At 54.9% G+C, this 27582-nt stretch overlaps 1 protein-coding gene across 2 annotated transcripts; it reads left to right on the forward strand.

Annotated features, from left to right (window-relative positions):
• Positions 1 to 10428: 10428 nt before the first annotated feature.
• On the forward strand, positions 10429 to 24346 carry Cd8b (CD8 subunit beta). Of its 2 annotated transcripts, XM_071601791.1 has the most exons (7): positions 10429 to 10522; positions 13420 to 13779; positions 16742 to 16831; positions 20817 to 20906; positions 22170 to 22206; positions 22963 to 23027; positions 23748 to 24346. In XM_071601791.1, exons 1-6 carry the CDS (start codon positions 10480 to 10482, stop codon positions 22979 to 22981), a joined length of 639 nt encoding a protein of 212 aa, XP_071457892.1. In that variant the 5' UTR covers positions 10429 to 10479; the 3' UTR covers positions 22982 to 23027; positions 23748 to 24346. The 2 variants fall into 2 exon arrangements, with proteins under 2 accessions (XP_071457892.1, XP_027804660.1); XM_027948859.2 differs by lacking the exon at positions 22963 to 23027.
• The last annotated feature ends 3236 nt before the right edge of the window (positions 24347 to 27582 follow it).

Consider the following 27582-nt stretch of genomic DNA (forward strand, 5'->3'; position numbering starts at 1 on the left):
TAACCATTGGTCTAGGTATAGATCAATGCATTTGCAGAACTCCCGGCATCCCTACCCCATCTGCTAAACGCCAGCAGCCCCCTCCACCCCAACACTGGGAAGACCAACACAGGTCTTCCATCATGAATTTACAAAATGCGCCCCCAGGGGCTCCTGCTCCTACCCATTATGCCTGACTGACCCTTCAGAGCTCCTGTGATTTTTAGATCACCATCTGATTTCCTTTGTCCCTGAGGAGAACCTAGCAAGATAGGCAAGGTGGTATAGTCTTGTCCCCTTTTATTCAATGAGGACTCATGGCCTGGGGCCCAGAAGAGCCAGGGATGACTAGCCAAGGTCCTCTGAGATCCCATCAGTTTACAAATATTCATTCAGGTAATTTACAGACACATCAAACCACATAGGATGACGTGGGAAGGTTGCCGCTGTCCAATCTGTCCTCCCATCCAGTCTGTCCTCCTCGAGCCCTCAGACATAAAGTCTCCCTCCAGTGCTGGCCAACCTTGAATCCCCTGGAGCACTGAAGATCTCCTCTCTGACCTCAGTTTTTCTTTCCCTGGTTTTCAAATTAACAATCACTTCCTATTTATGGGAAGTGTTAGTTTCTAATAGATACATTTAATTCAGCTTTTATTATTTAAGCTTTGAAGAAAATTCTCTCTCGGAACACAGTTGTGGAAAACTGGGAAGGGGGGTGATGGCTGACAGCGGAAAGGAGCCTGAATAAGGCTTCTTGTGTCCAAGGCAGGCTGTGTCGGGGCTGGGGTGAAGACTGGGATAGGGAGCAATTCAGGGGGAAATCTGGGAAGGCTCTGTGCTCCGCTGAGTCTAGAGCAGGTGTGAACATGGGAAACGTTCCCTAGGTGCTTTCTAGGAGGGCCCAGGTCAGCCCTCCCAGAAGAGTAACAACTTGGTGCCCATTTTAGCTGGGCTCCCAACCATCTGCAGAGCTTCCCGTGGGTCCACATCAAGGCTGGAGCTGGCTGTCCCCATCCTCAGTCTGAGGGCTGGGTCAGGGCCAGAGGGGCCCGGGTGTTTGGAAAGGAAATTTCTGGAGCTTAGCTCATCCTCCCAGGAATTCAAAGAGCCCAGGACTGAGCCTTCCATCTCTGCCAGAAATCTGACCCAGGAGGAGAGGCTGGAAGGAGGAGGGAGAGACAGACAGGGAGGGGCTCAGGAGGAAGGAAGGCCTGGGTCCCAGCCCTCGCTGCCCGCATGCTTTGGACATGGCTTCCCACGGGTGGCTCAGGCTGTAGGAGCTGCTGACTATCTATTCCTTCCAGGTAGGGTAGAGCAGAACTGAATGTGTGGAACACTAAATAGCAAGACAAGCAAACTCTGCATGCAAACACACACACACATGCATCTTCCACACATAACCACACAGCCACACGTGTACCCACACACTCCAACCTGGAATCTCACCTGAGCCCCTGTTTCCTCACCAGGCTCATTGATTTGTTAAATAAAATTTACAAAGACCATTGTTTTGGACAAGGATCCTCCTGCAGTGGGTCCCCAAAACCAGACTAATCAACAAAGGGGAGTCACCTGCGCTGAAGTTCCTTGTCATCAAACCCAAACTGAGCTGCTTCTCTGCCCTCCTAAAACCAGGAAAGGAGTTTACTCTCCCAGGCAGGTTGGCTCAAGTTGAGGACCCTGTCTGCTCTACCTTCACCCCGGCAGCCTTACATCCTTAGGCAGAGCAACCCAAAATAGTCTGGTGTTAGCCACGTCCATTATTTTTCTATTATTCTTCCCCACTTCACAAGGAAAGTAACTTTGAAAGGCTCAATTTGCTTTTTCTGTTGTTTCTGCTCTCTTTGGCCTTTCTCTGTCAGTAAAACCACTTCTATTCTGTGGGTCCTCAACTTTATGGAAGTGAAAGGGTAAAGTTTCTAAGCTGCAAAGCCTGAGTTAAAATGTAAAGGACCAGGCATTGTAAACCTGCTTCTAAACTGCAAAGCCTGGGTTAAATTCCTGAGGCAGTTAAGACAATGCCCTACTGGCCATTTAGTTGATTTATAGCCTAGGACCCTGTGTAGCTTGTCACGTAAGCATTCAAGACCCTGTGCAGCTTGTCACGTAGGCATTCAAGGCCCAAACCAATCAGTTTGAATGTAACCCCCTCCTTAGGAATGACCTATCACTCCAGCCTGACCTGTTCCCGCCAATGAATGTACTAATCAAGTCTAGGAGTTGTTGTTTGATTTTCCCGCGGTGTAAGGTGATTTGTTAAAGGAGACTGTGATGTATGCAAAGCCCCTGCCCTCCCCAAAAAGTGTACTTAAGCATTGTTCAACCCCTGCTCTGGGCTCTGGGCTGCTCTCCCTTCCTGAGTGAGCCTGGAGCCTCAGCGCGCTGAATCGGATCCTCAATAAAAATCCCCTTCTGCTTATTGCATGAAGTCAGTCTCTTGGTGGTCTCTTCCTCTGACCTTTCGCCGGTCCCTTACAGAAGGAAGTATGGAGACATTCTAGAATAGAGCGGAAAATGAATTAAGATCTTTAAACTAAATCGTTGTCATTTCGTCCTTTGACAAGTAGCACAATTTCCCATTCTGTTTGTTTTTCTGTCCCACAGACTGCATGTTCCCTGTGCCAGAATCCTGAGTGCTCAGCTCTTCAGTGTCCAAATGCCTGGAATGTTTGGGGCTGGAAAGCAGAGCTTGTGCTCAATGACCACAGGTGGTGCGGTGACAGTCCAGTGTGTTACACACCGTCTGACCCCATCCTCAAAATGCCTGGAGGTCAATGTGACTCCTGAGAGATCCGTGAGACCAGATCGGCAGCCTCTTGCCCAAGGTAGGGCAGCAGAAGTATGGAGCCAGGTTCAGATTTCTGTCTGGCAAAGGAGCAGGGCTCAAGGTCAAGATGAAGGAGGCGGAAGAGGGTTCCAATCTGCTCAAGCAGAGCTACACACATGTAGCTAAGTCTGCAACCCATAATGATTCCAGAAAAGGAGCTGATTTTAGACCCATTTCTCAGAGAACATTTTGAACTGTGTAAAATAATATAGACACATATGCACATGTGTATGTAGATACCACTCCAGACAGACTCATAACCTCCCATCGCTGAAGGACCTAAACCAAGCTTGACCCTTCACCCCAGCCCTCTCTACTGTCTATCAGTCACCCCGATCCTGCCCTACATTCCCTTCCTCCCACTCCTGCATTTGTGCACAAAGAAAAAGGGCCCAGCAGGATGGTCAACAGATTTATGCTGAAATAAATGTGCTAATTTAGATATAAAAATGATGGGTGGCCTGTGGGCAGCAGAACACTGAGATGAGCTTCTCTCCTGGATCAAAGCTCCTGAATCCCTACCAAAGGTCACTTGCAACTTTTTAACTTTCAGCCTGTTAGCAAAAGAGCAAAAAATAACCAGTCCTGATGAGGTTGCACAGAAAAAGAAGCCCTCAACACTGTTGGTGGGCATGTAAATTAGTGCAAAGAGGATGTAGATTCCTCACAAAAATAAAAACAGAACTCCTGCTGGGCACATATCTGAGGAAATGAGGTCAGCATACAAAGAGACACCCACACACAATAACCCAGGTGCCCATGAACAGATGAATGGATAAAGGAAATATGGCCTAACAATGGAGCATTATTCAGTATGTAGAGAGGAACCAGGTCAGCGGGCCATGGTAGCTCATGCCTGTAAATTTAGGTCCTTAGGAGCCTGAGGCAGGAGGACCACAAGTTGGAGGCCATCCTCACCAACTCAATAAGACTCGGTCACAAAATTAAATAATAATAATAATTAAAAGGGCTGGGGCTACAGTGCAGAGGTAGAGCACCCTGGGCTCAATACCCAGTACTGGAAAAAACAAAAAGAATGAAATCCTCTTATTTGCAGAAAATGGATGGAACTGAAAGACCTCCTGTTAAGCAAAATCAAGGAGACACAGAAAGACGACTGTTGCACATTTCCTCTCCTATGTGGAAACTGGGGGAAGCGGGGGAGGCCCTGAAAGTAGAAGAGGAGCTATTAGGATTTAGGAAGGCAGTCAGAGAGAGGAGGCAGGGCACGAGGGGCAGGAAGGTGGGCATGACCAAAGCTTGATCTGTGCCCTGGTGGAAGTGTCCTCGTGAAGCCCGTTATATGTGTTAATGATTAAGATAAATAAAAGTAACATTCAAATTCATGGACTGGACGTTCATGGTCAATAGTAAGCCAACTAATACATTCCCCAGGGATGTGAGGGGTGGGCCCACTGCAGCCCGTGGCCAAAGCTGGCTTCTGCCTGTTGTTGTAGATAGTTACACTGGGACACAGCCACACTCATGCGGTCACCTCAGAGCTACAATAGACCAGACCCACAAAGGTGAAAAAATATGGCCCTTTAAGAAAATGCTTTCCAGGTATTTAAGGCCAGGTTGGTAAAAAATTGACTGGTTCCTACCTACGGTTAAGGGTGGCTGAGGTTGCTCAGGGGTCATGCTTGGGGACTTGTGAAGAGCCTTTTGGCTCTGCTGCCCTCCCCCATCAGTAGTGCCAGCCACCAGGATGGGGCAGGGTCTGACTGAGCACCCATGGCCCCCTTAGAATAATCAGGAGCATTTCCCTCTCTGACCCTCCTCTTTGCAGAATGTGCACATGTTGGCTTCCTGTTCCCAGGGATCCTCACAATCCACCTGACTGGGAGGTAGGGCGACTCCCTGAAGTCACAAGGCCTTAGGGGGTCCATGATGTCCTAGGTCCTGGCCGACCTTAAAGGGCCAGGGCCAACCCCTGGGCTGCTTTTCCTTAGCCCTTTCATTCCCTGGGTTTGGTCTCCAAGTTTTGATTTTAAACTAGTAGGCCAGTTTCACGAGGCCAAGTCAGGGCCTCCAGAGGTCCCCATGTGGACCACACCAGAGATGTCCCAGGAGAAGACATCTCTGAAGAAGGGCCCAAGGAGTCCCAGAGAACAGGGGGCACTTGGTGCAGGACCCGCAGGGTCCTTGGCACACAGTGAGCGCCAGCCAGAGGCACAGACTGCGCTGTGTAGGAGAACAGAGAGTTCCAGGAGAAGCCCCAGGGCGGTCCTCAGCGACAGCCTGCCCTCTTGCCCCCTAGAGGCCAACTCCGCTCTCCCGGGATGCGCCTTCCTCTCTGTACTCCAGAGTCCTCCCTCTTGAGATGGCCCCATTCTCCCTGGACTAGGTCTCCACTATCCTAAGTAAACCTGCTCGTGCCTCTGAAAAAAGGAAAGAAAATGCTTGCGACCCTGCCCCAGGGGTGAAGGACCCTTGGCGACCCTGCCCTGGAGTGTGAGGGACCCTTGGCGACCCTGCCTGGAGTGTGAGGGACCCTTGGCAACCCTGCCCTGGAGTGTGAGGGACCCTTGGCGACCCTGCCATGAGTGTGAGGGACCCTTGGTGACCCTGCTCTGGGGTGTGAGGGACCCTTGGCGAGGCCTGCCCTGGGGTGTAAGGGACCCTTTGGGAAGCCTGCCCTGGAGTGTGAGGGATCCTTGGTGACCCTGCCCTGGGATATGAAGGGACCCTTGGCGAGGCCTGCCCTGGGGTGTAAGGGACCCTTTGGGAAGCCTGCCCTGGAGTATGAAGAAATCCTTGGTGACCCTGCCCTGGGGTGTGAGGGGATCCTTGGCGAGGCCTGCCCTGGGGTGTGAAGGGATCCTAGGTGACCCCTGCCCTGGGGTGTGAGGGACCTTTGGCAAGGCCTGCCGTGTGCGTTGCTGTTTTTGAAGCCGAGTCCTGTTGTTTTGCCCAGACTGGTCTCCATTCGGGTTCAAGCAGGTCGAATAGGCTCCCCAGGGAAAGGGCTGATGACCCTGTCCTTGGCCGCCTTTCCTTGGTGCTGCTAGGGGTCCCACCCAGGGCCTCATACGCTGGGCACTCCTCCCACCTCTGAGCCATTCCAGGCCTCACCGAGAGGACAGACAGAGTTCACCTCATCTGAATGATTTCTTTCTCACAGGAGGCTCACTCCCAGGCCTGGAATTGATGGGAACTGATAAGGCACTTCCATTTTTCTAGGTAATTTAAAAAATCCTGAATATTCTTTTTCATATATTGTTCAACATTTTTGAGTAAAGGCAATAAAATCGAAAAATTAATTTGGAAAAAATAAAAGTAGACTCCATACCTCTGGGGAAGTGGTGAAGTATCTGTGAACACCTGACTTTGGAATATGGAGCCACACCTGAGCCTCTGACAGGGGTAGACCAGCCAAGCAGTCTCCACTGGCTTCCCTGCTCAGCTCTCCAGCTTGGAAAATTTTTTCCCCAGTACTGGGAATTGAACCCAGAGGCACTTGACCACTGAAAGACATCCCCAGCCCCCCCCCCACCTTTTTTTTTTTTAAATCTTGAGACAGGATCTCACTAATTTGCTGACGCTGGCCCCAAACTTGTGATCCTCCTGTTTCAGCCTCCCCAGTAGTTTGGATTACAGATATGTCCATAAAACTTTCAAGACACATGATTTTCAAGAGAAAAATGCCCAACTATAAATAAACTTTCAAGAGACATGATTTTCCTTTCTTTGCCCCCTAATGTGATTTTCTGAGTAAGAGGCTCCTACTTTCACTTCTCTTATGGGTGACAGTGGAATCATTAGCCCTTTACTTGAGGAGGTTATTCAATGTTTTTCTTCCATTTGGGTTCCCTTTGATGGCCATGTGTTTGGTGTTTCTAGCACTTTCCTAATAAGACTAGAAAAAGTGGTATATACTGTTTTTCTTTGACTTGGTCTAGCATTAAGTGTGAGATTTCCAAGTGGAAAATGAACAGCAGCTCCAAAAGCTTTGACTTCAGAGTTCAGAGTGTTCTGAGACTAATCTAAACTAGATTTATGTTCTGGGTGTTTTCTGATCACACTATTTTAATATTCATTCATTCATTCATTCATTCATTCACTCATTCATTGGGTGCTGGCCCCAGGGTCTGGCACACGCACAGATCTACCCTGAGCCACCACTGTGCACTAAAGCATTTACACCGGTTGGTCCTCCCTCCGCCCCTTCCGCAGCTGTTGAAAGAGCGCCCCCTGTGGGCCTGTCAGCCAGCCGCTGCAAGCCCCGCAGCCCCCTGGGAATCACCCATCCCAACCTGTCAGACAAGAACCTTTGACTTGACCATTCTTACCAGAGCATTTTTACTGCCCTGAAATGAAATCCTGAGACAAAATGTCCAACCTGCACCCACGATTTCAAAACAAATCAGCACAAACCCTAAAGCACAACGTAAGAGAGGAGAGCGTGAGAACGAGCCGGAGAGCATTTGAACCAGCCGGCTCCCTGGGCTCCGGAGACGCCCTGCCAAGGTCCCCGCGCCCCAACACTGACTGCACCACACACACGCCAGCTGCAGAGAAGCCGGAGTAGGTCCTGGCATGTGGCAGAGATCAGGAGGTTGGGAGGGCAGGGGGCACAAGGGTGGCTGGGCCACGTGGCTGGGCCACCAGAGTCACAGCGTGTTAATAGCCCAAAGGAAAAGGCACCCTGTGAGAACCAAATGGTCAGCTCCAGGTTCAGGTCATCCACCTGGATGGATGACGAGCAGCACACTTGGAAGTCACAGGAAAGGTTCATGCTGTGCTTTGGCCCCCTGGCCCCACTCACCAAATTTTATGGCCACCTCAATTAGTGGATCTATTGAAAGATCTTCAGTGCCTTTCCAAACTGCTCCCATGTGAAGGGGACACTGCCAGGCACAGTAGCATGCACACTGAGTCCCAGAGACTCCGGAGGCTGAGGTGGGAGGATCACTTGAGCCTAGGAGTCCAAGACCAGCCTGGACACACAGTGAGACGCCACCTCGGTTTTTATAAAAATGGTCCTTGTGTCCCCCTCTGCATTGGCTCCTTGGAGATCAGCCAGCAAGAGATCACAAAGCGAACCCTGGGTCTCACCTAACTCCAAAATAACCCAGTGAGACACATGGCTGATGGTGTGATCCTCACTGGGCGTGTGCAGACCAAGGTCTCTCCCTTTCCAACTCAGCTCCACTTTTTTTTTTTTTAAGAGAGAGAGAGAGAGTTTTTTTTAATATTTATTTTTTAGTTATCGGCGGACACAACATCTTTGTTTGTATGTGGTGCTGAGGATTGAACCCGGGCTGCACGCATGCCAGGCGAGTGCGTTACAGCTTGAGCCACATCCCCAGCCCCAACTCAGCTCCACTTGACAGCACCCCTACAGGTGACTGAGCCCCGGCCATGGAAGAGTGGACAGAGAAAGGCTCCACCCACCCACTCTTCTCCCTTCCCTATGCACAGTAGTCCCTGAAGCCTCAAGTTAAGGGTGGAGAGCGGCAAGACAGAAAGAGCCTGGGCTGCAGATGAGGGGAACAGACTCGCTCCAGCCCTGGAACAGCCACTGGAGGGTGCAGAGGGAGCCAGGGCATTGGGATGGAGTCAAATCATTAAGGCCTAATCGTTAAGAAGTAAATCATTAAGACTTAATTAATCAGGAGAGCAAGTGTTTCCTTGACTAATGCATCCAGGAGTACCTTATCCTTGCCAATACCTGGACAAGAAGTGACTCTTAGCCATTCAGTGAGAAAGTTGTTTTTCAGGAACCCATGAGAGAGAGTGGGTACAAAGAGTAGCATATAAAATATAAACATGCATGTTTATGTGTATGTGTGTGTATATATACTGAGGATTGAATCCAGAAGAGCTTGACCACCGAGCCACACCCCTAGCCTGTTTTATTTTGAGACACGGTCTTGCTGAGTTGTTTAGAGTCTCACTAAATTTCCCAGGCTGGCCTCAAATTTGCAGTCCTCCTGCCTCAGCCTCCTGAGTTGCTGGAACAGCCGTTGTACACTACTGCACCCAGAAGTAAGCAACAAATGTTTTAAATAGACATATGAAGAAGAAATACAAATGGTCAAGAGGGACATGCAAAGAAGCTAATCTCCTTAATGACTGGGGAAATGCAAATCCAAACCACAACGAGATGCCACTTGACACCCACAAGGATGGGCACAAAAGGACACCCACAAGGATGGGCACAAAACAGAAAGCGGCAAGTGTTGGTGGGAATGCAAGGGTGCTCTACCACTGAACTACACTGCCCCAGTTCTACAGTTCTTTATTTTCTTTTGAAACAGGGTCTTGGTAAGTTCCCAGGGTGGTCTCAAACTCGAGAACTTCCTGCCTCAGCCTCCCGAGTTGCTGGGATTACAAGCACACACCACCACCTCTGGCTCCCCTTAATTTTATTTTATTTTATGTTTTTGTACCAGAGACTGAACTCAGAGGCACTCAACCACTGAGCCACACCCCAGCCCTATTTTGCATTTTATTCAGAGACAGGGTCTCACTGAGTTGCTTAGTGCCTCGCTGTTGCTGAGGCTGGCTTTGAACTTGCGATCCTCCTGTCACAGCCTCCCAAGCCGCTAGGATGACAGATGTATGCCACCGTACCCAGCGGGCTCCCCTTAATTTCCCAAAGTATTACCATCGATCTCCCTGGGCTTCTGTGTGCACCAGGCCTCATCAGCTGCTCCTGGGCCACGACAATACAGGGGAGGTGTGAGCCGTCAGAAGCCCACACTCAGTGCACGCACCCCCTTTCTTCTTCCCTTCCAGACTTTGAACCCTGTCCCTAGGTCAGTGATGCTGATCACCAGCAATGAGCAAGAGTGGGTTGGGAAGGTGACAATGTCCCCACCCACTGCCTACTTTAGCCCTCCAGGGACAGGCCATCCCTTCTGGGATATGCAAGCTCTTCCCCTGGTCCCTCACAGGCCTGTCCAGCTGATCCTGCGGACGGTCCCCTCCTTGCAGCCCTCCTAGCCATCTTCTCCCCTGTAGGTCATCACTCACCAGCTCTCCCTGGACAGCCTCCCCACTCTCAGCCCTGCCATCTCTAACACCCACAAGCCAGGTCGAACTACAGTGTGCCCACCAGGCTGGATCTCCCTGGGTGCAGGGGCAGGGCGGGTCCTGGCACACCCCATCAGCTAGTCCTGGGGACTCAGGGCCTAGATTTGACCTAGCTCCACCCCAGGCAGAGCTGGGGGCCCCTCCAGCGTTCCAGCTCCCAAGTCCTCTCCCTCCCTCATCTTCCTGTGTGACAGTCAGGATGGCCGTGCCTGCTTCCAGGTCCAGCTGAACCCTGGTCACCAGGCTGGTCACCTCGGCCACTGCTCAAACAGAAGAGAAGTGAAGCAGTGTCCCCCAGTTAAGTCAGCCCCAGCAGCCGTCCTGTAGGACCTGGAGAATTCCGGCCTCTCCGAACCTCTCCAGCTGACACAGTGGGTCACCGCCATGCCCTGGGCACCTCCCAGGGGCAGGAGGCCTTCAAGCACAGACTGCTAGGCACAGGTCAGCGAGGTCGGCGCCTTAGCGGAAAGCGGAGGGAGAACGGTGGAGACCTGGGCCTCCAGGGACGAGGGCGGAGACCCCGCCGTCCGCCTCTCGCGCCGGCCCCGCCCCGCTCCCGCCTCCCCGGCTCCCGCGGCGACGGAGCCGAGCCGCGTCGCCACCCGCCCGCCCGACGGTGCCGCGGCGACACCATGCAGCCGCGGCTTTGGCTGTTCCTGGCCGCGCAGCTGGCGGGTAAGCGGGACGCGGGCGGATCTCGGCGGGACTCGGCGGGGTCGAGGCGGCTGGCAGGCTCGGTCCCCCGTGGGAAGGAAAGTCCCTGGGAGCCCGGTAACCCCGGGGCCCGAGAGCCGCTCTGGAGAAGGGAGGACCCAGGAGGAGGGACGGGAGGAGGGAGAAGAACGGAGGGGTACAGGGAGAAAGAAGAGAGGTCCTCGCGGTCCCCACGGGGATTTGCCCCTGGAAGGAGCCAGGAATCGCCTGGCCTTTGAGCCCCACACTTGCCCTGAGCTGAGGGTCCTGTGGATACATTTTTATCACTTCCGGGAAGTGCCCTCTCTAGTCCCCTCACTCCGCTGTCCTTTGGTGTGGGGTCCTGTGTGGTGGGATTCCCCAAAGAAGCAGGGTTAGGACTGGAGCGCTGGAATTGGCAGGTGGCGGGGGTCAGGATGGCCCCTCTGGCTAAGTCCCCCGAGACTACCTTTTGGAAGAAGGCCCCCCACGCCCCAAACTGCCCTCTAGCCTGTGGTCCCCAAAGCCCAAAGCTGTCATTCTGCCAGCAGGGGACAAGGCCTGACAGCACCAAGCTCTGACCCTGTGAGCTCAGCCATATCCAAACAGCAAGAACCCAGATCAGGCCAAGCCACAGAACTCTGCTGATCATTGGTGGCTCTGGAAACCTCACAGGCCTCTGAGAAGAGACAACTGTGGGTTACTGGGAGCCACAATGAGACCAGCTTGGGGGCTGGCTCTGTGTCTGGCCCAGTGGGGGCTCTGTCTCAGCCTGGTGTTCAATCTCCAGAGGCCAAGAGGCAAATGGCCCAGAGAGCAAGAGAGCAGGAGCAGGGCATGCCTTGGCAGGAGGGGAAATGGCCCCCACTGCCCAGGGAGGCTCTTCTGGGCTTTCTGGGCCAGGGTTTGGGTGGCGGAACATTTGCTGCCCCACTGTGCACATAACCTAGATCTGGGAAAGGAGGGCGGATTTCAGATGCCGTGAAACCTGCTCCAAGCGCAGGTGCTGGGGCCCCTGCAATCTGGATCCATCAGCCAGGCTGTGTGACCTTGAACAGTTCCTTCCCTCCTTGGGCCTGAATGTAAAACAGGTCTCCTTTAATCCTCAGGACCCAGTGAGGGTTAAATGAGGAAACACACACACCCTCCCGGGCGCAGCTCAGGAAATACTGTCGTTATTGATTCTTATTAACTCCCCAATGAGGAACCTCTGCCGGGTGACCTGGTGTCTGGGAAGAGAGGAGGTCCTGCTGCCACTTGGGCCCCGGGTGCCATCTCATTCTGCATGTCAGCAGAAGCTCGCGTGGCCTGGGAGCAGCATCAGGAAGTTCAGGTCCACCTCATCAGTACTGGAGAAGCCATTGTGGGAACACTGAGCCTGAGCCACGAGTAGGGCAGGAGCACCCCTGGTCTAGGCAGCGCCCTGCTGCATGCCCCATGCACACACGCCCACACCCCGGCCTCCTCTGCCCACCCAGTCTGTGTCCTCTGTGCTTTGCCATGGTCTGCAGGGTCCCCCTCTGCTCCTTGCCCAGTCAGAATGGGCCTGTTGGGAACCTGTGTGACCTGGCAATGACTGTGAAGGGGACCCATTGGGATCCTTCTTGAGGTCTTACTTGTCGCCTGTAGCAGCCCCTGGGCTGTGGATAGGAGGACAGTGTCTCCCTGCGTGGAGGGCTCTGCAGCTTGAGATGGTTCTTTGGTGCCCTTTCCTTTCTTTCTGGCCCTCAGGCCAACAGGATGGCTGTGGCCACCAGCCAGGGAATCTGCCCGGCTCCCAGCGGCTGCATTCAGCCACCCACCCACATAAGGAGAGAGCAAGCCATGTCGAAGGGCACTGAGGGATCTGAGGCTGTTTGGCCAGGACTGGGAGAAGCAGCCAGTCTGTCCCCACTGGACCCTAGAAACCAAGGCCAGGAGACAGTCGCCTGGGGATGGAGCAAGGCTGTGCTAGCCAGAGAGGTCGTCACAGGCCGTCTTGCCTGGGCCAGGGGTGGCTCTTCAGTCCCCATTCTCAGCAATAGGAAGTCCAGAGAGAACAACTCTCACCAGGAAGAAGGGGAAGGAAACAAGTTGGGGCTTTTGATTCTGCTGGGCCCTGCTACAAGATAGCCGCGGGAAGCCACCTCCCTCACGGCGTCTCAGGCCTAGACTCGGTCCCACAGATGGCCCACAGCAGAGGCAGGTTCCTGCCAAGCCTCGAGTTCCCCTCTAGCTCCTGGTGGACAAGCCCCACCTGCAGGGAGGCTCACGTGAACACCCACCCTGCTCCTGGGGTGCGTCCTTCCACACAGAACGGGGTTCTGCGACCGTGGATCGCTGAGCTGGGAGTGATGGGGACAACTGTGGCCACTGGGGCAGTGAGCCCCTTCTGCTGTTTGTCCAGAGTGGTGGCTATCCTCAGCTCGTCCAGACCAGCTGTGGGCTCTGCCTGGCACTCAGTCTCTCCCGGCTCTCCTGAAGTGGCTTGAGCTACTGAGGCCTGAGCATAGAGTAGCCCCAGCTTTGACTCAGACTTTGGATCCGGTGGTTTGAATCCAAAGCCACTTGCAAGTAACTTTGGAAAAGTACCTTCATGGCCAACTTTTCTCCTCTATGCAATGGAGATTAAACTCCTGAAGCCAGGTTGAGGGCCAGCATATCCATGTGCTACCCACAACTGGCCGCTGTCTCTCCTGGGCCTATGGTAAAGCTCGGCACAGGAAATACTTGGCAGCCGATCTACTGGGTGGTGAGATGTGTGAGCTCTGAGTGCAGAGGCACCCATCACATTCACATCTGGGCCCTGTCTCTGGACAGGTTCTCCATGGCTTTCCCTCGGGCACCGGCTCAGTGTGACTAAGGCCTCACATGGTGGCCAGAACATGTGCTGATGGTCTCTGCCCCCTGGTCTCTCGTAGCTCTCCACGGCGGCTCTGCCTTCCAACAGACCCCTGGGTTCACGGTGGCTCTGACCCACCAAGTGGTGACACTGTCCTGTAAGACCACAACCTCCTTGAGCCAAGTGCGTGTCTTCTGGCTGCGACAGCCCCAGCCCCCCAGCGAGCATAGTTGGTACCAGTTCCTGGCCTCCTGGCATCCCCCAAAAGAGACGACGTATGGAGAGGCAGTGGCCAAGGAGAAGCTGACTCCGTTCTCAAATGCCACCGGGCACTTTCTCAACCTCACGAACGTGAGGCCTGCGGACAGTGGCGTCTACTTCTGCATGACTGTCGGGGCCCCTGAGCTGACCTTCGGGAAGGGAACTCGGCTGAGTGTGGGTAAGAACGGCGCTCTGGGCTGGCCACTCTTGGGAGCCTACTCTGCAGCCATGACCGAGAGCTGGGCATCACAGAGGGCGCGTGCGGGCCTGGCCAGGGCAGGCACCCGCCACGTTTCCCACAGGGTGTCACTCAGTACTGTACCCACCCAGCTGGGGGCATTTCACCACTCCCATCTTACTTGGAGTCAGATGAGCCTGAAGGAGACAGGGGCCATGCTTCTTATGGGGACAGGGCAGTGCTGTCCTTCAGGCCCACCTGGTGGTGGCTGGATGGGGATGAATCCCAGGATCCCAAGTGTGCAGACAGGGAAAGAAGCTTCCCATCGCCTGCATACACTCAACAAAAGCATGTCTGGGTAATGGAGGGGCAGATGCCCCAAATGTTCTTTGTGGGGCCTGTGGTTCAAGCCCGCACTTGAAGTTTAGAGACGAAGGAAATTGGACCCCAGGCCCAGCTGTGCTGTGAATCTGCCACGTACCTTTGGGCAGTCCGCTCCCTCCTGGCCTCAGTTTCCTCATCTGCTCTGGGGGCTGCTGACGGCCTTGTGTCCCCTCAGGCCTGAGAAGCATCAGTGCCCTGAGTTAAGGCAGTGTCCAGTGGCCGCATACTGTAAGCTACAGGTGTAAGTTAAAATTTTAACAGCCAGATTTTAAAGTGTAAAAAGAAACAAGTGGAAGACTTTATGTGACGTTTTACTCAGCCATCGCGCAGTTCACAGCGTGCTCACACTGAGTGCCAGGGTGTACTGATGCTTGTGGCGTGTCCACCCAGACCGGCACACACCCAGCCGCACGTGGCCAGGGGCTGCTGTGCTGGCGGAGAGGGAAGTGGACATTCCCTCAGGCCTGCACCCGGCTGTGGCCCCTTCCCCAGCTTAGCCTGTGGTCAGGCCTCCCACGGCTTCCACCCACCAGGGGTGCAGAGCAGGACTGGGGAACCCCAATAATCACACTGCTCAGCATAAGAAGGTGCAGGACAGCTGGGGACAGTGGCTGAGTTAGGAAGACAAAAGCCAGAATGATGCGATGCCTGTCCTCAGCCTGGGGTCAGATTCTGGGCGAGAAGCAAGGCCTCCTCGGGGAACAGTGTTGAAACCCGGCTTGAGGGTTGGGTTGCGGTTGGTTTACAGCTTTGGCTCTGAAAGCCCCCATCTCCCCACCGTGAGACTCCAGTCTCTGTGGAGTAAGTGCCACTGTTTTCCAGAAACCTCTCACCACCTCCACCCCCACCCCCCACACCTGGCTTCAAAGCCACTGCTCACCTCCCAGGACTGGCCACAGCTCCCGAAGCTCCCCAGAGCCCAGGTGTGCAGAGCTAGCACCCACCTGTGTGGCCGAGGTCCTGTGTGTCAGAAAAGCCTGGGTGGTGGAGAGGCCTGTCACCAGGCCTCGAGGTGTCCCAGGGCTCAAAGGGCCTGCGCCTTCCAAGGCCAGAGAGAGAGAGAGCAGCTGAGGAGAACGAGACTCTGCAAGAAGGAATTAAAACAGAACAAGCCCCCCGCCCCAAGCCCCAGCAAGGCCCAGGTCCGTGGTGCCAGCCCCATCTCCTCCGGGCTCCTGCTCCAGCTGAGGGGCTCCCTGCAGGCCAGTGGAGCTCTCGGGCCACAAGCGCCGAGCCCGCTGTTCATCCTCTTACCGTGGTCCCCAGCACCTTCAGGTCACCTAAGGCTCAGGTCAGCCTAAGTGTTCCACCTTTGTCAGAAAACGTTGGTGCCCGGAGCAGAGTGGTGCAAGAGGAGTGCTGGGGTGGAACCAGGCTCTGGGTTCAGATCCTGACTCCCCGGTTGGTCTGAACAAGCTGTTACAGCCTCTGAGCAGAGGCCTCCTCAGCTGCTCGCTAGGCCCAGGCTCGCAGGGGCCGTCCTCTCAGGTTGAAGCGCCAGGGAGCTCAGGACAGTCTGTTCTAGTTTCCCCAGTTCTTCCCAGGAACACCATAGAGCAGACAAAGCTGCCGCGTCCTCCACCTTCCAGAGGAGGCCCAGGAGAAGAGGCCCCGTGTCCTCTCTGCGTATGGAAGGTGCCAGCCCATGGGGACCATTGCCAGCCACCCCTCCTTGCTCCCCTGGCTCTGGAGGTCACGCTCAGCTTGCTTCCCTCTTCGTCTTACCACTTTGCCAAAAGATGGCCTCATTGAGGAGTTTCCTCGGCCCAGGGGGGCGAGGGCTGGTGGCCGCCATGCTCGCTCACGGCTCGCTCAGCTCTGCAGAACCCTGGGTCTCCCTTCCCTCTGGGGGTGGCCTCACTGCCCTCTCCCAACCCTGCAGCAGGGGACACTGGCCTGGGGAAGGAGGGCAGTGGTGCTTGGGGGCCTAGCCCAGCACTGGCCTGCAAGGCCTCCTCCAGCCCCCATTGCTGGAGTTCACCTTTGAAATTGAAGTGGAGACTACAGGTCCCCTTAGACTTTCAAGGACAGCTGAGAGGGAGAGAAATCCCAGACAGGTGCTCTGTATGGCTCAGTCCGGGAGCAGGGTGGCCCCTTCCCATGAGCCTCTCTGCTGGCTCAGGGGTGGCTGTGCCAAGGCCTGGGGACTCTGATGGCAGCTCACGGCCTCCTGCCAGGCAGCCCTCACACACTTTGCAGCCACAGCGACCCTGAGAAGGAGGTGGAGTCATGTTATTGTGGCAGGTGGGGATGCTGAAGCCCAGAGAGTGTGCGGGCTTTCCCACGTCTCATGGTGGCCGTCTCACAGTGGCCGACCAGGGTGCTGGCTCTGCTCAGGTCTGGGGGCTGCAGAGCCCCTCTCTGCAGGACCCAAAGCTGGCCCCCATTCCTGGGCCTCAGATACATCTGAGATTCCAGAAAAGGATCAAAATTCTTTTGCTCTGTCACTTGAATCCCTGTGACAGCCCAGGGGACCATCATAGGGACTTTTGTGCCTATGATGTAGGCAGCTTTGAATTTGTCTCTACATCCACCTGCTGTTTATCTGATTCGGGTGTGTCTTGCTTTCCTTCTGTAGTCGATGCTCTTCCCACCACTGCCCAGCCCACCAGTAAGTCCATCCCCAAGAAAAGAACCTGCCAGCGCCCTAAGCTGACGGCCCAGAAGGGTGAGTCTCCATCCCCAGCACCCTCAGAATGAGGCAGGCGTCCTCCCCTCCTTCCTTCCCACCTTCCTCTCCTCCTCCCCTCCCTCCTCCCCTCCTTCTTCCTCCAAGCCTTTGCCAAGTGTCCACTCTGTAGCCTGATTCCCCAGCCTGAGCTGGGTCCAGAAGGGACACTGAGCAACAGCAGCTCCCTGTCCAGTGGTCAGACTCACAAATCATCACAGACAGACCCCAGGGAGAATCTACCACCAAAACACTTGCACACGATGGTTCATTTTGGCTGAAAGCAGAAACAACCCAGATGTCCACCAGCTAATGAATGTGATAAAGTATGGCCTCTGTTACAGCAGCACATCGGCCACGTAAAGAACCAAGAGCCGATAGGTGCCCTGGCTGGACCTTGGAACTGCTACACAGTGGAAGAGGCCAGTCCCAGAAGGCCACGTGCTACACGATGCCCTGCTATGAAATGTGCAGGTGGCACTCCATAGGAACAGAGGGCGTGTGAGCGGCCACCCAGGGAGGGCTGGAGAGTGACCTGGGGAGTGGCCCGAGGATGCAGCTCAGAGGGAGAGAGACAGAGAGGCGGAGAAGCAATTCCTGGGGGTGCAGGGTTTCTTTCTTTCTGGGGGTATGGACAAAAGTGAGAATATGGTAATGGTCACATCATTCTACCAAGATGGAAAGAGCCACCATGTTGTGCACTGGGAACAGGGGCTTTATGATATGCAGATTGTGCCTCAGAAAGACTGTTCAACAAAACCCAACCCAGGCCGGGCGCTATGGCACCCTCCTATAATCCCAGCAGCTCGGAAGGCTAAGGACGAGGATCACAAATTCAAGGCCAGTCTGGGTAACTTAGCAAGACCCTGTCTCAAAATAGAAAATGAAAAGGGCTGGGGATGTGGCTAAGGATTGTAGCTCAGAGGTTCAATCCCCAGCACTAACAGAAAACAAAAACACACACGCACAAAACCAGCCCTCGGCTCCCTCCCTCCCGTGTCCTACCCATGGAGTCAGGGCTGAGCATGGCTGTGTCTCTCCAGGTCTGCCCTGTGGCATTGTCACCCTCAGCCACACTTTAAGCTTTAAAACTCTCCCCATTTATTTTTTGTTTTTTAGTTGTAGATGGACACAATAGTTTTATTTTATTTATTTGTTTGTTTTCACGTGGTGCTGAGGATCAAACCCAGGGCCTTGCATGTGCTAGGCAAGCATTGCACCACTGAGCCACGCCCCAGCCCCTCTCCCCATTTTGATGCTTAACTGAGGACCTAACACATGGGATGGGCTCACTGTCTGTTGGTCAGTGAGTGGACAGAACGGCCCATCTATGCTGTAAGCACCAGACCCCATAGCTGAAGTGGCACACGCACACAACGTGTCCACCCACACACTTTTCTTGATCATCAGTCCAAACGTGTTTCTGGAAAACTACCGGCCTCAGACCCTAAAAGTAACTGGTGACAAACAGAAAGTACCATCTGCCACTTCCCAGAGACAAGCCACAGCATCCCCACCCCCACGGGACTGACTTCTGTAGTGGGTGGCTTTTGTTACCATACAGAGTGCCTGACAGGGGCTGAGGAGGGGCACCCACAGGACTTGGGCTCAGCTCAGGGAAATCAGAGCCCCTGTGCAGACTGGCAAAGCTTCTGGAATAGAAAGGGGGGGGCAGAGTGGCCTAGGTCCATGATGCACCAGGCCCTGACAACTTGGCCTGAGGCCCTGAGGCAGATGGTACTACCACAGAACAGGACACAGGGAGCAGGACACAGGGAGCAGCCCAGTGGGGCCCTGGCTCAGCCAGCCCATGACCCCAGCTGCACAGCAGCTCCAGCAGGTAGTGACCACTCCACAGGAAGGCTTCCAGGCGGCCATCCTCAGGCGCCGTGAGGCCACCTCCAGGACTTCTGAAAACCGTCAGGGTTATAGTCTGCCAACCATAACATCCACATTAAGCATGCGGACTTGGGGACTCTTGGAGCATGGGACTCAGGATAGTGCACCACCATTGAGCCTTAGGAGGCCTCAGGACCCAGTGAGACCCTGCACGTGTCCAGAGCTGGTGTCCTCCTATCGCAGCCCCTGGTAACCATGAGTCCCTCTCCACCTCCCCAGTCTGTGCCCCTGGCAGTTCGTATAAACATAACTACACGATCTGGGTGCTTCCATTGGTCTCACGCTTGGCTGCTTCCACCCAGAGCCACATTTCTGAGGCTCATCAAGTTGAGGGGAGCTGGAGAAGGTGAGTGGAAGCCGGGCAGGAACCTGGAGAGAGCTGGGCCTCTCTTCCAACCCGTTGCCTGTGCAGGAGCCTCCATGTCCCCGTCGTTGGCCTTGGCCTGTGCCCTCCCAGCGATGGCAGGTTCCCTTCCAGGAGCTCGGGCAGCACAGGTGGGCCAGGCAGGGCTTGAGAACTCGGATGACCGGTATCTGCACCTGGTCTTGCCTCATAGAAGCTGGGTAACCTCAGGTTTATGATTGAACCTATTTGAATCTTGGTTTTATGAGCCTCAAAACGTTCCTTCCCCACAAGATGAGGGCTTGCACCTAGTCTGCCCTTGGCACGCTGCATTCAGTACAAACTCCCTCCTCCCTGACATCTAAGATGATTCCTAATTTTGTTAACCTCAAGCCCAAAATATGCAGCCTTGCCCCGTCACCCTTGTGCCTCAGTTCTGGACCTCAGCTACTAGAGGGACCAACCACAGGTCCCGACAGGTATTGGAGAAGGGTTTGGGGCATCACTTTAAGAATGGAAGCTTTGCTCCTGGGTGGGGTGTATAGCTCAGTGGTACAGTGCTCTTTGGCATGCCTGAAGTCCTGAGTTCCATCCCCAGCACAGAAAAAACAAAACAAACAAACCCAACCTCTGCTACTTAAATAATATGCGAAATGGGCAAAGGAACAGAGTGCCAGCTCACAGAAGAAAATTCATACATGAGCTGGGCATGGTAGTGCACACCACGATGCACACCACCTCCCAAGGGCTCAGGAGTCTGAGGCAGGAGGATTGGGAGTTCAGAGTCAGCCTCAGCAACATGGTGAGGCCTAAGCAACTTAGCAAGATCCTATCTCAAAGTAAAAAATAGAAAGGGCTGGGATGTGGCTCAGTGTCAAAGTGCCCCTGGGTTCAATCCCCAGCACCCCTAAAAAATTTAAGGTGGAGGGAGTCTAAGATTTAGTAATTTCCATCTTCAGTATCTGCTCAGGAAGACATCCGTATTAGGAAACATACCAGGATGTTCTCCGAGGGTTGCTTGTAAAACACAGGAATCGGTCCAGTTGCACACTCATGGCTAAATAATCCATGCCTATCCATACAGTCACGTATCAATTGCTGGGGAAAAGAACATGCTGTGTGATCAGATGAAGAGGGCGAAGCCCTTGCAGAATAATCTGTACAGTGGAATCCACTGCATTAAAAAAAAAAAAAAAAACTTAAGTATCTGTGGAAATCATGTATGCATAAGTGTGAAAAGAAAGACCACCAAATTATCAAGGGTGATAATCAAACTTATCAAAGGAGCCAGGGTGCCAAGGGGCACCCTAACCACCCATTTAAACCTGTACAAAGAAAGTACAGTCAGCTATTTCTTATGAAATTCAAACAAAGGTTTTTAAAATATGCAGTGAAAACATCGTTTCCATACATGACAATTGTCTACCTCCTTGGAACACAGAGACCTCCTGAGTTTAATTAATTTAAAAAATATTTGGATGTGAAACATGGAATTTTTATACAAAATTACCTCAGAGGTTTGAAGTGCACACAAACAGGCCTCGAAGAAGACCCACAGGGGGCCAGGGGTGGGCCTGAGCTGGGCCTGGGCTGGGCCCTGGTGTGGCCCTGGGCTGGGCCTGGGCTGGCCTTCTAGGATGGGCCCTGGGGTGGCCCTGGGCTGGGCCTGGGCTGGGCCCCCAGCTCCCTCCCTCCCATGTCCTACCTATGGAGTCAGGGCTGAGCATGGCTGTGTCTCTCCAGGTCTGCCCTGTGGCATTGTCACCCTCAGCCTGCTGGTGGCCGGCATCCTGGTCCTGCTGGTGTCCCTGGGCGTGGCCGTCCACCTATACTGTGAGTGGCCCTTCCTCTACTGGCTGGGGGCCTACTGGGGTCTGCAGTGGCTCTAGGGTGGTTTCTTCTCCGGGGGAGCAGGGCCTGCTGGGGACTTGCCCCAGGGACCCTGTGGCGCTCCGAGGTGACCCTTCTCCTGTTTGTCCCCCCACCCCGTGGCCCTGGTGCTGGGGAGGGAACCCAGGCCTCAGGCTTGCTGGGCAGCACCCGGCCAGAGGCCTTCTTGGCCTCAGCCATGCTGCATCAGAGGCGGCCGTCTGTTCAGTGAGGCCGACCTGGCTCTGAGTCCAGTGCTGCCACCCTCACCCATGACTGGCCTTGGGCCTGGCCTCTCCCTCGCAGAGTGCCTGGTGGGCAGCATGTGCTCAGTAAGCGGGGACTCCCGTGAGCTGTGGAGGCTCGGGCCCAGGACCCAGGAGAGACCGCTGGTGAGGTTTGAGTAATGCTCCTGAGTCCTCCCTCTCAGGGAGGCAGCTCCCCTGGTCCCTCTGGGCTCCCAGGCTCCACCCAGCACAGGCTCCTACTAAGGGTTTGGGGAGGCGAGACCTAGGCTGCCCTCCTCCAGCTGTGCTGCCCTGGGCACATGGCCGCCCCTCTCTGAGCTTCTGTAAGACAGGCAGGGTGGCACATTAGAGGCAAGGCCTGGACCACAGCCCTTAACTTGTACAGGTCACTGAGCCCTGGGGAGGTGTGATGTCTTGTGGACCCTCTTCTGCCCACCACTGCTCCCTGCAGTGGGTCTGCATGCCCTGCTCTCAGAACCCCCTGAAGCTCAGGGACTGCAGACTTTCCTGATTAAGGACCTTATCAGTAAAAAATTTAAAAACTGGTCTCATTAACTACAATTGCCCAGTTTATTTATCAATATATCCCAGGTGTTTCTAAGTGGGCTTTGGAGGTCAAAGTAACGATGGGGAGATCAAACACGAGGGGCTTGCTCTGGCTTCCTTCCCACCCCCCAGGAAGTCTGGAGCCACCTCTCCCATTTGACCTGCATGTCCTCTGACACCTGCCTGGCCCTGGGCAGGCCACTCAGTGGCCCCCTCACCTGTGCCTCAGCTCCTATGGGTAACGGGACAGTTGTAGCGTCCACCTGACAGGTTCTCAGTGAGCATGAGGGGCCACGGGTGTGTGAGGGGCTGGAGATAGAGCCTTGTGCAGAGGTGGCCTGAGGTGCTGGCCAGCCCTGTCCTCCTATGGTCCTCTGGGTCGGTGCTAGTGGTCCACAGCCTGCACTGACCAGCTCCTTGCTCTCCCTTCCAGGTCTTCAGAGGAGAACCCGGCTTCGCTTCATAAAACAGTGAGTGTGTGGGGCTCCTTACAGGGCCCTGAAGGCCCGTGTGGCCCTGGACACTGGGCCTTGCCCCGTTTACAGTCTCCCACTGCAGCTGGGAGCAGAATCAGCTGTCACCTGCAGAGAGCCACAAACAGAGGGGGAGAGAGGGGTGACCTAGAGGAACACAGACACCACTCGGGGTGTTTCAGGTGGGGGAGTGCTTAGCTCTCAGCTCTGTGGGTTGCACCCATCAACCCTGCAGGCAGAGCACGAGGGGGCTGGGGAGCCCAGGCTCTGTCCCAGCTCCATTCACCTGGGCTTGTGTGAGAGGAGGGCCATCACCCCACTTTGCAGATCAGGGGAGGTGGGCCTCCCCTCCATAGTTGCTTCCCTGCCCAGAGCTGGCCTCCCCTCTGCTACCTGTAACCCCACCTAGTACCAGGACAGGCTGTGTGTCAAAGGGCCCTGAAGGCCGCCGGGTCCCTGAGCCAGCTACGTCTTGCAGGTGATTTGCAATGAGTCTCATGCTGGGCGATTTCACCCAGGGGTCGGATTCAGAAACCTGTCAACCTCAGGGATGATAACTTGAGGGCATCTGCCAAAGGCCAGCCCTCCAGCAAGAAGTCCGCTCAAAATGCCCCACATGATTTGTGTTTGTTTTTGTTTGTTCTGGGTTTTTTATTTTTGTTCCTGCTGCGGATGGAGCCCAGGGCCTGGCAGGTGCCGGGCAAGCACCCTACTGCTGAGTGACACCAGCCCTTTTTACTTTATCTCTCTAAGCTGCCCAGGCTGGCCTTGAACTTGTGACCCTCCTGTCTCAGCCTCCAGAGTTGCTGGGATTACAGGTGTGTGTCCCTGCACCCAGCTCCCATGGTGGCCTCTTAAGAAGAACGGAGCCCCGCTCTGGGCACACCCTGTGATCTGTCCCCAGACTCTCTTGCTTTAACTTGTTCCCCAGTGACCTGAAATCAGTTCTGGATGAGCCAGAGGCAGGACCTCATGCTTTGGCAAACCAGGGTTCCTAGCACCAGCGGAGGGAGGGAGGGAGTGTTGGTGGTCACAGGGCCACTGCGCCCACCTCACCCTCCTCAGTTGAAACAGCTCTGCTCTCATCTACTGCCTGGGTTTACATGTTCTTGTAAGATGTCATCTGAACAAAAAGGTTTGTGGCTAAAAAAGCTTGCAAACTGCCTCTGGTCTTGCTGTCATGATCCAGGTATGGTGAGGAGTCCCTGGGCCTCACAGAGCAGGTGTTCCAACCTCCAGCTGTGGCTTAGTCGCATGTCCTGTAGCCCCGCAGCCCCGACCTGTGGGAAGAGCCATGGTCAGGCAGTGTGTCCAGCCCTCACTGTGCATTTGTAGAGGCCCCGGAGGAAGTGAGACCTCGGAGCTGGGGTTCCCTGGGCCGGGTGCTCTGGGTTCTGATCCTTGGGACTTTGAGCTTTCGAGTTTTGTTGAATGACCCAGCAGTGCCCTAAGAACATCCTCACACTAACCACGGCCCTGGCTACTACATTTGGCCTGCGTCTGTCATCTGCTGAGCGTCTCACCCCTTCCTGTTTCAGGTTTTACAAGTGAGCAGACTGCACCAACATGAGGAGACAGACATCGGTCAGCAATAGTCCACACAAGTGGGAGAGGGACATTCTTGCTGACCACCACATTCTTGATGACCACCCTCTTGAGCCACCCGCTTTTAACTACAGCAAGTTCTTTCTTCAGGCCTCGCATGTGGGAGCAGCTTGTGAGGACCCAGGCCCCGGGTCCCCACCGAGCTGGCCGGGCGCTCAGCAACACCACCAAGGCACCTCTTCTGGCTCCTGCCTCCCCCGCCTGGGCTTTGGTGGGGCCCAGTAAGCCACCATTGCTGCCGCTTGCTTTTCCTGGCAGAGTGGTGACATTGGCTCCTGAGGCTCCTGGAATGGAGTTGGGATGGCCTCCTGTGCGTTCCCAGGCCAAGGCCGATGTCCTCCCTGCCCTCATGGTGGGAGGCCAGCTATGTCGAAGGCTCCCGGCAGCCCTGTTGGTCTCTGAGGCCTTCCCCTCTACAAGGGAGTTTCTCAGGCTCACGTCTCCTCTCCCATGGCTTGTTTATTTCTTCTCTTACTCTCTGCCCTTTTTATGAAAATATCTCAGTTGTAAAAATAAAGTCCTGGGTTAAAGATGCAGTGACTCCTGTTATGACAAGAGCCACTTACAGGAGAATGCTAACGCTCAGTTGAGGAGAAACAACAAGGATGTGATTTGTACGTCCTCATTTTACATCTGAGATGCACGTTTGTAGCCAGCAGTAGGTATACAGACTGGGGGCAGGGAGCATCGGGACACCCAGAGGCCAGCACCTCCTGGCTAAGTGACTTCACTGCTCTTGCTCTTGAGGGCTGAGCCCCAGGGACTGCCGGCCTCGGGCCACCTGGGAAGGGAGAGACAGCAGGTTGCCCACCTTTCATTGGTCCCTCAGCCTTGGTGGCCAAGGAAGGACAGGCAACACCGAGCTGGGTGCAGAGGAGGACCTGGGCATTTTGGAAAGGTCCCTGTGTGTCCTCTAGTCCTGCCCGGGGCTCTAGGGCCCAGGACTGGTGAGCAGGCCTCCTCCGCCCAACCCGGAGAACCTAGCCCACCTGCTTCTCTGTGCCTGCTCAGAGAAGGGTGTGGGCCACCAGCTGTGGTCAGAGGCCTCTGGCAGCCACAGAATGTTAACATGTCGCAGAAAACAGGAAAGAAAAGACGGCTGGGGGGCGGGGGGGGGCAGCGCATCCCCTCCAGCATCTGAGACGCAGGTGGCTGGGGGCAGGGCTGCGCGTGGGCCGGGGGCAAGGAGGGCGCAAACGCAGTGACCTCCAGAGGAGCCGAATCTTCCTACCCATCAGCTCTGGGAACAGGGACGGGCCACCTTCCATGGCTGAGGGGAGAGGTAAGAGGCTCGGGATGGCTGGACCCGCGTCCCTCGTCAGGCAGGCCCTGGCCAGGCCTCCTGTGTGAGCGATGAGAGACTGAGGCCCAGACTGAGCACACACCGGCCGCAAGCAGCGGAAGGAAGAACAGGCCGGAGGCCCTGGCCCCAGGGCTACCTGCTGCTGTCTGTGCTTTGCTGCTGCAATGGCTGCGCTGGGACCGGCCTGCCCCCGTCTGTCTTCCGGGCCACAGGCACCCACCTGCAGGCTCAGCTCTGGCCGCCCAGGAGCCACAGCAGCCTGGCGCATCGGTGGGGGCTGCGGTGAGGAGTCTGCACCCAGCACCTGGCTTGGGTTCTGAGGAAGACACTGAGCTGCAGCCACCATCTTGGGGACACTGTGGCAAGATACATGCACAAGCAACCAACTGCCATCCTCTGCCTGGCACACATTGCCCAGGACACTTCAGAAGTGACATGTACAAAGAACACGCATGAGATTGTTCATGTGCTCCTGGTTTTCAGGCCCCAGCTGGGAACAAGCTGAATGCCCATCAAAGGGACCAGATAGCAGTATGACAATACGGCCTCACGGGGTCCAGACAGCTGCCAGGAATGGCTAGACCCCAAGTGACAGCCACTTCACCTGCCTGTATCCCAAGGGCGGGGAACAGGCCCGGGCAAAGCACCAACCAGACACCAGGGCCAGCCTCCTGCTGCCCTGGGAGGGAGCAGGAGGCCTGGGGGCTCTGCTTCTGCAGCTGGGGGTCAGGCGCAGGAGGGCATCCAGTGTGGGGACTTGCTGAGCTGCAGGTGAGCCTTCCACGGTATGGATGTAGAGGAAGAGTCACAAGAAATTTAAAAATCCAAACAGAGGAGCCTGGGCTGGGGCTCAGCCTGTGAGGCCCTGGGTTCCATGCTCAGCATCAAATAAAAAGAAAGAAAGAAATATCCAACTACAACTAAAACATTTTTTTTAAAAAAAAATCCTAATAGAGAACATTGCAGATCATCAAAGCACGTGTTTAAAAGTTTCTCATTCTTCCAGACTTCTGTCTGCACATAGCTTTTTCAAACCGAAAATTGAAATCTTATAAATACAGAATATGATAGAGAAAATGCTTAATACATAATATATAGAATACAGAAGATTAATTGTTTTACAAATTTGATTTGTGTTCTCTAAGAATTTATCAAGGCTTCTGGGTTCGTGTGTGTGTGTGTGTGTGTGTGTGTGAAGTCTCGAGGGGTTTATGCAGCCATTCCTGGCTGTGGCTTTGGAGGATTTCCAATACTGTTGTGCTCAGGGGTGTTGTGTGAATCTTTGGGACAATCCAATTATTATTTTTGTAATGGGGGAGGGGACAAAAGTTTGGAATAAAGAAACAACTTCTTTTCAAAAGGACTCTGATTCTTGTTATTGTACAAAAACGATCGATTCAACTTAATAATCCAAATTTGTCCGTAAGTTAGGGTTTTGCACACTGACACCAAGGAAGTCACTGTGTCTGAATCCAGTCAGCAGCCAAGCGCGGCTCTGGGCTGGCTGAGGGACTGGGCTCCCCCTGGAAACAGCCTCCACAGCGTCTCCTTCTCTGTGCTGCAGTGACCTTGACTGACCCCAGTGGGTGGAAGGGTCTCGAAGCAGCGGTGCCCCGCTGCTCTTGTTAGGAAGCCCCAGGGCCGGTTCTCAGGAGGAGAATCTCCAAAGCCACCCTCCTTTCATCCTGACTCATCCCGCACCTGGGTCTCTGCCTGTAGGAAGTGGGCTACTTGTTTTCAGAAAGAGATCCCCAGCTGCGTGGGCTGCTGGGCTGGCCCGAATTTACCACCCAGTCAGAGGGAAAGAGAAACTGCCCTGTCTTCACAGGCCTTCCCAGGCAGTGGGGACAGTTTCCTCTGTCACTTTTTTGGGAAACCTCCTCAGTGCGTCACCACACTTGGGGACCACGAACCCCTGGTTCCTGGACCTCTGTGACTCCGTGACTCAGGGCTGGACCCACCCAGAGGGAACCACGTTCCCACACACTCTGGGTTCACAGAAACATGCCCACACCTTCGGCTCCCAGTGAGCCCGTCACACATGAGTGCTCACCTTCCAGCTTAGCCGTGCTGGACATGGAGCCCAGGGCCTCCTGTGGGCCAGGGGGGTACCCTACCACCACACTGCACCCCAGCCCTCCATACATTCTCAACTGTGACCACCTGCCAATCACATAAGATGGAACCCCCACCCCTCTCCGCAGGTGCCTTGGTGCCAGTTTCCTTGGGGAGCTTCTGTGTGCCCAGCCTAGTCTGGGGCCAGGGATGCAGCGTGGCCAGTTAGACCCGGCAGGGTCACAGGGCTCGGGGGTGCTTGCCAGAGGCACAGGAGTGTCAGTGCCTCCTTCCCAGAGCATCTCTGACCCCTTCCTGTCCCCGTACAAGTGGCCAATGTTCCCAAGGTTAAGCCAGAATCTAAATGAGGAGAGGAGCAGAGGGCAGCTGGGAGGTCCTCGGGCCTTGGC

The sequence above is a fragment of the Marmota flaviventris genome, chromosome 14 (genome assembly GCF_047511675.1).
Source record: "Marmota flaviventris isolate mMarFla1 chromosome 14, mMarFla1.hap1, whole genome shotgun sequence".
NCBI lineage: Eukaryota > Metazoa > Chordata > Mammalia > Rodentia > Sciuridae > Marmota > Marmota flaviventris.